The following is a 10045-nucleotide window of genomic DNA, read 5'->3' on the forward strand; positions in this document are numbered from 1 at the left end:
CGTCCTTGCTGTGCTTTTGATGATTATGGAATCTTAAAACGTCCTTAAAATGCAGTCTACCTGCAGTTTTATTATTTCAGTGCAGATATTAATTTGGCTACAAGTTTGTATTATAGGCAGAGATAATGAAGATAATACATTAAGCATGGTATGGACCCAACAATACATTGAGTAGATTAAAGTGGCTCTTCTTTATTATTTCAATATTCCACATACAAATTTCACATTTAATTTTTTATAAATGGAGATATTTCCCAACCTAAGCATGCCTGTTTTCTCCTCAGATTTTTTTTACTCCCTCGGAGTAACCACTAGTCATGTTTATAGAGTTCACTTTGTTTCTCCAAAAATTCTGTTGCCTTTGGGATATTGTATATTAGACATCACCATGATTGTTGTGGAAACTGAATCTCCAGTAAGGCAGAAGTGGACAGTGAAATAGGTTAGTGGTGCAGTAGAGTCACCTAGAAATTGAGTCTGGCTGTCCCCAGTTCTCTTTACTTCAGTGGTACGAATTCTTCTAACTGAACCAGGCAGGTTTGCACTTTCTATGTTGTATGTTTGTTACACCAATATTAAGTTGCAAAAACGATTTATGTAAAAAAAAGTTTTCAGTCTTGTCCTGTGTAGTAGGCACCATATTCTTGGTTGTCTCCTGAGATTGGTAGCTCTCAGAAGGCTGTGGAATAAGGAATCTTTGGACCAGATGAGTCCATAGGAAGCCAGAGGCACAGTTGTAACAGTTGGAATACTTGTGAGAAATCAGGGAGGCTTACATTTGGCATGATTTGAGTGTGAGGATGTTCCAGTAGCTGAAATGTATTCATATAAACAGAACAGCTACCTTCCAGTTTTCTCCTTGATGTCTTTCTTAACACTTTAGAATATTGGAACTAGGTATAATAATGTCTTAATTTTTTTTTAAAAGGCTGAAGATAAAAAAGCAGTGCTACCTCCAGGGCTTGCAGCAGCAGGGAAAGCTGAGCCTTGTGATGAAGATGACCTTCAGGCTGCTGAAGAGGTGAGCCCCAGACACAGTAGGCATGGGAGTTACTTTCACTGCCCAGCAATTTTCACTGCCCAGTTGTTCTCCAAAAGAAGGGAAATTTTCATGGTTAGTTGAAGTGAGAGTTGCTTCCCACAGGAGAACAGGGAGCCTGAAATTGACGCACAGAATTAATGTTTGTTGATGTTTAATACCCAAAACCTGTTTTTTTTGTTGTTGTTTGTTTGTTTGTTTTGTTTTTTAATCTGAGCATTTTTTTAAAAGATTGATTTTTGGTTGACAGTGGGAGCTGAATAATCTGAGTGAATGTTTACTGTTATAAGAAATTTTCCTTAAATTTGGTAACTTTAGCTGCCTCTTCTTTAACTTTCACAGCCTTAGTGCCCCACTACATGTTTTAAAACACATGTTATATGATACTAATTATATGTATGTGTCCCTGACAGAAAAAGGCTAAATAATAAAAGTTAAATTGTTATGTGTGATTCTTCATATTTTGCTCTAGCTTCGCATTAAAACTCTGATGACTGGAATGGCTGCAATGGCAACAGAAGAGGTCAGTAGCATTTAAAACTGATACAGATTTGTTTAAATTATGGTTGATTGTGGTAATTATTCCTAAAATCAGACTGCTGATTCAGGTCTGAAGTCTTGGAAATGACTGTGTTTAAATTTTCAAAAGGAGAGTGCATAAAAGATGGTTGAATCAGCAAGACAGTAAATTTTACAAGGCTAATTAGTTCATCATTTGCCTTGAAATGATAACAACAATATAAATAAGTGCCTCTTCCAAATGATTTCTACAAGAATTTCAGAGGAAAGATATCACTCTGCAGCTACCCAAGATGCACTGTCTTACTTTGTTCATCTTGTGAAGTTATTCAGAGGAATAATCTTCTTACTGAGGAGAGTGGAGGAAAATTTTATGCCTTTCAAGGTGCTTTTCAGAGCTTTGATAAATATTTATAAACAACAGCATTCGTGTCAGACACTGAAAATACTGGATATGTGATACTGGATATGTATCTTCTTAATTCATTGTGTTTAATGATATAATGGAATTTGTAGTCTGTTCTTTGATTTCTGGGTGAAAGCACTGGGAATAAATTCAGTTGTTAAACATTGTTTCTGTTTATGTTGGAGTCATGAAAGAAAAGGTAATAATTAGTCTCAGAGTTGATTTGACATGCTTTCTACTGAAATCCATTGTAGAATTCAGTTCTGTTTGAAAACTGGTTTTATACATGCATGCAGTTTAAAGGTGAATTCTTGCATGTGCCTGCATGCTTAGAGTTTTATTACTGCAAATGCAAAATTCAGTATAAAGAATAAAAAATAAGTTTCTGAAATATTAATAAAAATTTGCTAAAAAGATTTTAGTGAGAAATTTCTATCAGCAAAATTATGTTTGGGGGGTGAAATGTTTCCTGGACTTTCCTTATGATTAGAGATTTTTACCCATTGCGCAAATTTCTATTTAAAATTAGATCTTATTGGAAATTGGCATGTAAAAGTACAGGCAGTTCCAAAACTCCAAGCATTTTCTTGATACAATTGCAGGGCAAACTGACAGCAAGCACAGTTGGCCAGATTGTTGGACTCCAGTCAGATGAGATCAAGCAAATTGTGTCTGAATATGCTGAGAAGGTGAGTGTGTTACCTGAGTGGGTTTAACCATGTGGTGTTTGATAGCTTGTTAATTTAGGCCTTAAGCTGCCAACTTCATTGCCATGATTCTCTTGAAACACACTTTTTAATACATGCTGTGGGTAGCAGCACAGCCAGAATTTATTTTAAAGAGATTTAAACATACACAGGCTTTTGGTGTGATAGTACACATCCCTGAATTACATTAATGACTAGTTTGGGTTTAAGCACCTGCCTAAAGGCTTTAATGAAGGAAGAAGGGCCTGAGTTTTATCTATTCAAACTACAGGCCTAAATTCTTGATGTGTTTTAAAATGTTCAGTGTTAAGCACAGAAATACAGCTCTGTGGGCCTGCTCAGAGAAAAGTCTAGGCCTCCTCCACTCAGATTTCCAGGTGCTTGCACTGGACTCCACTTCTCAGTCATGCCCTGGATCTTGAATTTCATTTCATCAAATCTAAACCTTTGTTGCTTTGAGAATTCAAAGCAATTAAATGTGTGTGTTTGCTCCAGTTACTGTGTTGAACTGTGACTGTTTTTTGCAGTAATGTGAGAAGAAAATCTGGCTTTTCAAGCAATTAATGCATACAATACATCACTGCCAGATATGAGCTATAGGTCGCTCTTACTTGTCCAATAGTCTTCTCATATTTCTTCCTTTTTGTTGACACATTTGAGGTATGGAGCTTTCCCATTTTGGAGATAAACCCTATAGCTCAACAGCAAATTCTTGGCCTTTCTCTATTATAAAAGATTGGAAGAACAGAAGCTCAAGGGTCATATTTCAATGTTACATTTCTTCTGTTCTGAGAGAAGGCAGCAGGACCTTGACTATTATAGTAGAACAGTGATTAATACTTTGGAAAGTAAGAACTGATTCAAGTCAAACCAAAAATAGATCACTCTTCAAATCTATCGAATGTGATTAAAAAAAAAATAAAATTTCTGTGCATGTATGCATGCACTAGGAAAAGAATTAAGGAAGTTATCAAAGAGTTTATTGAAACATCAGCAATGTTTGGATATAATTCTAATAATCTTAGCCCAAGGTAACTATACATAGCCTGAGAAACACAGCAGTGCTTATTTGTCCACCAGAGCCTTAACAGAATCCACAAGCCCAGTGAAGATAGCTGGCAACCCAAATTCTGGGTCTGATGTTGCCATATGCCAGGACCTTTCTTACAAGAGGCATTTTTGCACAAGATCAATGCTTACAGTTTTCTGCATTTGCCCTTCCTCTGCTCCCATGTTAACTTGCTGGGTGAACTGGAGGATTTCAGTGTCGTCCCTCACCTTCTAAAAATGTTGGCAGAAAATTATTAATGAGTAGCAAATTGATCATCTTTAAACAGTCAGAGAGATTAGTGCTCAAATACAGCTTCTTAAACTATGCTCACGAGGCAACTGCTGTTTCAGTGTAGTGAGAGATCAGGTAACAAAAAGGTCAAAAGCAAAGTGGCTTCTATAATTTGTGCTTGCTTTCTTCTGTGCTGAAAGATGGGTTTTTCTCCACAAGTTGGAACCCACATCCTTGATAACTTTAAAGCTACAGTGTTGTTGCAGAATGGATCCTTAGCCCACAGTGACTGCATGATGCTCACCCCAGTCTTTTTCATTTGCAGACCAGGATTTCTCTGCAGAAACCTCTGTATTGGGGTGATGGTTCTTTCCCATTTTCAAAAAGCAAGCTATAGAATTCACTTCTTGAAATATGATCCTTTTTTATTTAATGCCAAAGCTGTAGTATATGGATTTTTACTGTTTTTGCAAACATCAGTCTCAGACTGGTTTAGCTCATGTTTCTTTCTCTTGCATTTCCATTTTTCTCCATTTGTATCTTATGCATGTAAAAGGCTAATGTGTGGTGAGAAGGATGAGGCTTTGGAATGTATAACATGATGAAGGAATGTGGTTTGACTAAATAAGGAGAGGAGTAAGTAAGACTGAATGTGTATTTGTTGAGTGGTTCAGGGTTACAGGTGTTGCTTAGAGGCACTTCCAAAAGGAAAGCAAGCCTGTGGATTGATGGGTTAAGATATCAGGATTGGTCTTTTCTTGCTGTGGATGTAAAAACATAACAAATCATTAAGCTGCTCTTCAATATGAATAACACAGAAAATGGAGAGGAGGAAAACAGGTTTTGCCTCTTATTTTCATTTAAAATTAAGCTGCTTACCCATCTGCCTAGAGTGGAACCAGGAGCAAATATGAGTGAAGAGTTTATCACACTTCTTGTAGCATTTTCTATGATTATGCATTGTAGCAGTTGTCAACATTTGGTAATTATTCAAAAAGCACTTAGTATTGAAGTCTTTGACAGGCTATAAATTAGCACTTGAGGTACTTGAAAATTAACTGGTTTTCTAATGAAATATTGGAAAATGGATTAAGTGGAAAAAAGAAGTCTGAGTGCATGAAGAAAATTACCAAAATGGATGGATTTAAGTGTTAAAGTGAGGACTTGCAAAAGGTACAAATAATTTTTAGGCAAATAATCCCTTAGACATCAAGATATTGCTGGTTTTTAATGATTCTTTTGTCTACTGCAAATACACAATTTCTATTATGTATGTTATTTCTGATAAAGAATGTTTCTGTCAGCTTTGCTTTCACAATCCAGGGAGAACCAGAGACTGGATCCAGATTGCTGTCTTCCTTATGTATTTATGAGACACTCTTGGCAATGCATGCTGGATGGAGTAGTTCTCAAAGGCTGGTGTCAATAGTACACCTGCACACACAAAAAAACCTCAGTGGTAAATGTATCTACCACACTGAGTATGGCATTGTCATTCACCATAAAGATGCATCCAAGCCTCTGTTTCAGAATCTAAATACACTATTGTTCAAGGCTTCTGAAAATTCTGGAGCTACTTACTGGGGTGTACAACATCTCTGATTCAACAAGTTCAGTGAATATCACGGCTTAATGTGTTTTTTAGTACACTTACATTTTTTCCATTTAAGAACTCTACCAGGTTTAACCATAATGCTGATGCAAAAATATTGTCTGTCTTCTAGTACACTGTAGCATTTCCACCTGTCCCAGGGCACGTGACTTTTTTAGCTTACTTTACTTGTAAATTTTGGAATATAATTCAGTTGTTTAGCTGCTTCCTTATTTTGATGTGAGATGAATCAGTGGTTCATTCTGTTGGACAGGGGAACACAGTTTTTTATAAGGTGTGTCCCACTTTGGTGTTTCTTAAGCTTCTGAAGAAGCAGAAAGCAATGTTGGGAGGTCCAAAAGGCTGTTGTTATTGTTTTTTCAGCAATCTGAGCTTTCTGCTGAGGAGCGACCAGAAAGGCTTGGAGCTGCCCAGCAACACAGAAGGAAGGTGGCATCTCTGAACAAGCAGATTCTGCAAAAAACCAAACTCCTCGAAGAGGTAAGTATTGCATGTGTAATAAAGAAGAAAACATTGATAAAAGTGGTTGATAACAAAGTTTTTGCCATCCAGAAAAGATTTGCAAGCTGTCTTCTGCACCAGCAATTTGTCATGCTGAACGCTGATTTCTCTGAATGTCTTGCTTGCGTTGGCCTTGGATTGTGAGAACAGGTTGTGTTCTTGGGGGCAGTTAGCTCAATTAATTTTGGGGAGGACCATGCTATTTGCCATTTTAAAGCTTGAGGGCCCTTTAATTCTGTGCTGCTTGTTTTCAGTACATAACAATCTCAGTGCAATTTTTATATGGGGAAAAAATGTACTGACAGCTGTACGCCAAATATAATCCTTTTATCACTTCAGTGAAGTAAAAATTTCCTGGCTGAATTTTATTTACCACTTGCCAAAAGCAGCTTTTGAAATCAGTGACAGTCAAGACCCCGCCTTTTAAAAAATGTTTATGGAGTTCTGGCTTCAATACTGCAGTAAATTTTGGCAAGATTTCTCAAAACTAACAGTTCATGTCAGTTTTCATGAGATGCAGACTGCAGAATTAAATTTTTTTCCACTAGTTGTAATTCAGTCTATTGGCGAATTATTGGTGAAAAATTACGAAAAACAATGAAAAAGCTTTCTTTTTATAAATTCGGCTGTGGAAAGGGAAGAGTAAGAACAACAAGTCACAGCTCTGTGTTGTGAATAGCAAACTAAAGCAGCATGAAAGGAAGTGGAACTGAGTTACATGTGCATTTTTTGTTTGCTCACTTTTGCTCCACTTTTGTAAACCACATCCCATTTTTGTTGTTACTATTTGCAATGTTATCTTAAATCATAAGGAGTTTAAGGAAGGATGTTATTTTAAAGTTAGCCTCTGTAATTTAATTGACAAGGGAAATACCTAATATTTGATTATAATACATATTTTGCTAACTGCCTTCTTAATAGACTTTCCATAGTTACACAAAAGAAAACCATAAAGCAGCTTGGTTATTTGGTGTGGAAATGTCTGTGGTTTGGTGCTGTAATGCTTCTGTGCAAGTCTTGAATTGCCATGACTTATCTGGAGAAATATAAAATGGGACTCATTCTTAGCCTGGTGTAAAACTAGGCCAGTACAACCAGGCTAAAAAAGTTTGAGCAATTTAGCAGAGATTCTGTCCAGTAAGTCACCATTCTGTTGGGCTCTATTTTGTAAAATAAAAGTTTATTCTGGGACTTAATGCATGTAAAAGGTGGTAAATGTTTGCTGTTAGTAATTAAATATTCAATCAGAATTCTTGCAATCAGATGCAAGAGTAGCTGACAAGAAAAGACAGTGTTTGTTGTGCTTGGCCTGCTGTTTGACAGACAACCATTATGAAGAGCTCAGATATTCTCTGTTCTCCATTACAGGTGTAATTAGTGTGAATATAGAATCCAACTCTTTTTTTTCCTCTTTCATAACAGTTGCAAGCTAAATGTGCTGATCTGCAGGCAAAATGTACCGAAGCAAAAAAGACATTAACAGAGGTAATCTTTGTATGTTTTAACGTGTGCTGATTGTGGCTGAAACTTCTTTGAGAAATTCTGTGTGTGAAGGGATATATTAAACAGTGAAGGTGTTTGCCAGCTTAACTCACTGATGTCATGGTGTGGGAAAGTCACTTTATTATTAATCAATTTATTATCAATTGTAACCCTTAGGTTAAGAGTTACAGTGAAAAGCTGGACAAGGAATTGGCAGCCTTAGAGACAATAGAATCCCAAGCAGATTCTAGGTAAGTGTCTTCCTTTGTTACATTTCTGAAAAATAATGGTTTTAAAATGAATCATTCAGTGTTTCTTGCTTTGTCAACCTAAACAGATAACTAAAATTTAAAAATTAAATAATTCTCCAGCTTGCTTTTCAAAGACAGGAAAATATTACAATAGAATTCAGTCAGAATGAAAAGTGTCAGTCTGTAGTTCAAAATAATTGTAGGTGTTTAAAACAGAAGAACACTAGACACATTTGACAAGTAGATGAGGCCTTCTTGATTTATTTTGTTCGTATTTGAAGCCTTCATCTCACATAAATTAAATAGGAGTCTCTCAAAACTTCCACAATAATGAGGTTAAAACATAGCAAAGCCATCAGAATAGTCAGTGTAATACTGCATCTTTATTTTGACCTTGGTATATCAGTGGTGATACTTGGGGTTTTAATTTACCCAGGTTTTATTATAAATTTATTCAGAACTCAGATTGTTTTAATATATGTTAATTCTCCATCTGTTTAAATTAGAAACTAAAAATCTAACGTGATTTACTGGATCTTCAAATTTAGCATATTACAGAGTCTGCGAGCACTGGTGGCCATGAATGAAAACCTAAAAAGCCAGGAGCAAGAGTTCAAAGCACATTGTAGGGTAAGTTCCAGTGTCTCCTACAAAGATTCATTTAAAACTTGGTAAATAAGCACTTTACTGATTTGTTGTTGTGCTGTGTGTCCCTGTCTGTCATCTGTCCCACACCCCCAGCCTCCAGGTAGCAGTAACTCCAGGTTTATATTGAATGTTAACACCCCTGGAGCAGGGAGGAGTGAGGAAGGCATCTGAGTCGTGTGGCCTTCCTTAGTACAGGGCAGTTCCCAGACACCACACCTGCCTTGTGCTGGTCAGAGCTGTGGCTCTTGTGGCTCCTCTGCCTCCCATTCCCATTCTGCTAAAATGTAGGTGTGGGGTTGGGCTGTACTGGACACGCACCTGTGCTGTCACAGCCTGAAATGGATCATCTCTCCCTGGATAATGCAGCCAGCAGTGCCCTGAGAGGTGCCCAAGAGGAGGGGTCAGCAAGGCCCCTACCTTTGGAGCAGGCCACTGAAAGAGACAAGAACGAGTTGGAGCTATTGGAGTTTTCAGAGCTTGTTTGAGTTTTACTGCTTAATTGCTGTGTTTGGTGTCCTGCTACTGCTGTGTTTATGGACTGCCCAGAGATTGGATCAGAGAGAAGCGTTTTCATTTCCTTCTATTCAAACAATAGTGGATGGAATTTAATAGAACGAAAAGAAGTAAATACTGTTCTAAGGCCTAGACTGAGTACAGGAACCTTGTTTTCCCATACATACACCTTTGGAAAGCTCGGAAGGATTGCGATGGAAACTTCATTGCAAGGAACTCTAGGTTCATTCATTTCTGCAAATGCCATACATTGCAGTCCCGTGTCACACTGTTGTAACGTTGCTTTGCTTCTTCAGTTTTATTTTCCATGTCACTCATGAGTTGTCTTAGCTGGATCTGGTATATTTGCAAGTAAGAAATAAATCTGTTCCTGTGTTTGATAAAAGCAGACAGTTTAATGTAATGAATATTAATGGCTGCCTTACCCTTAAGCAGGGAATGCTGTTTAATCTTCCAAATTTAAATATAATGTGTATGGTCAGCTCTAACATTTTGTTAGAAGTGTGTGTGGTCAAGATCCTTCTCTCCCCTGTTAAGAGAATAGGTCTCAGTTAAAAGAAACATCAATTTGTGTTTGTTTTAAAGGAAGAAATGGAGAGACTACAACAAAACATTGAGAATTTGAAAGCTGAAGCAGCAGAAAATGGGGAGGAACAGGTAATAGCAAATGTCTAAGTTTTATTTTCAATTTGTGTTTTGAAATGTTGGTTTGGGTCCTTCTGACTTTTGGGACATTCTTATAAGCAGTGAAGTATCTGCTGGAATATCTGAAAAGCTCTGTAAAGCCACAGTTCAGGCTGATAATCATAGAAATACAGGAGTCTGAAAGCAGCTGCAGCTTTCTCTGTTATTCTTACAGAATCCATGGGGCTCTGCTCATAGATGCTTTTGTGCCTTTTACTCCTTTCTTTGTAGTACCAGAGGAGAATCTCTGGGTGTTGTGCTAAGAGCTGTGCATACCTCTGACAGAAACAGAAACAGGTCCTCCTCAGAAAGGATGTCTGCTTTGGTTGGTTTTTTCCTTAGAAGTGGGGTTATCTGAAGGATGAAAGCACGAGCTTTCAGTGGCTGGGTGCACTGCATGC

General features: G+C 37.3%; 1 protein-coding gene across 4 annotated transcripts in view; it reads left to right on the top strand.

Moving 5' to 3' along the window:
* The window catches only part of CCDC93 (coiled-coil domain containing 93), a 36283-nt gene that overhangs the window by 15286 nt on the left and 10952 nt on the right, over nt 1-10045 (top strand). For all 4 annotated transcript variants that reach the window (XM_048309819.1, XM_048309818.1, XM_048309816.1 and 1 more), the window contains exons 9-16: nt 929-1021; nt 1512-1562; nt 2567-2653; nt 5929-6045; nt 7489-7551; nt 7726-7799; nt 8348-8429; nt 9546-9617. In XM_048309819.1, coding sequence (XP_048165776.1) covers nt 929-1021; nt 1512-1562; nt 2567-2653; nt 5929-6045; nt 7489-7551; nt 7726-7799; nt 8348-8429; nt 9546-9617 — 639 coding nt within the window. The remainder of the gene's footprint in view (nt 1-928; nt 1022-1511; nt 1563-2566; nt 2654-5928; nt 6046-7488; nt 7552-7725; nt 7800-8347; nt 8430-9545; nt 9618-10045) is intronic.

Source organism: Corvus hawaiiensis, chromosome 7 (genome assembly GCF_020740725.1).
Source record: "Corvus hawaiiensis isolate bCorHaw1 chromosome 7, bCorHaw1.pri.cur, whole genome shotgun sequence".
In the NCBI taxonomy this organism is placed as follows: Eukaryota; Metazoa; Chordata; class Aves; order Passeriformes; family Corvidae; genus Corvus; species Corvus hawaiiensis.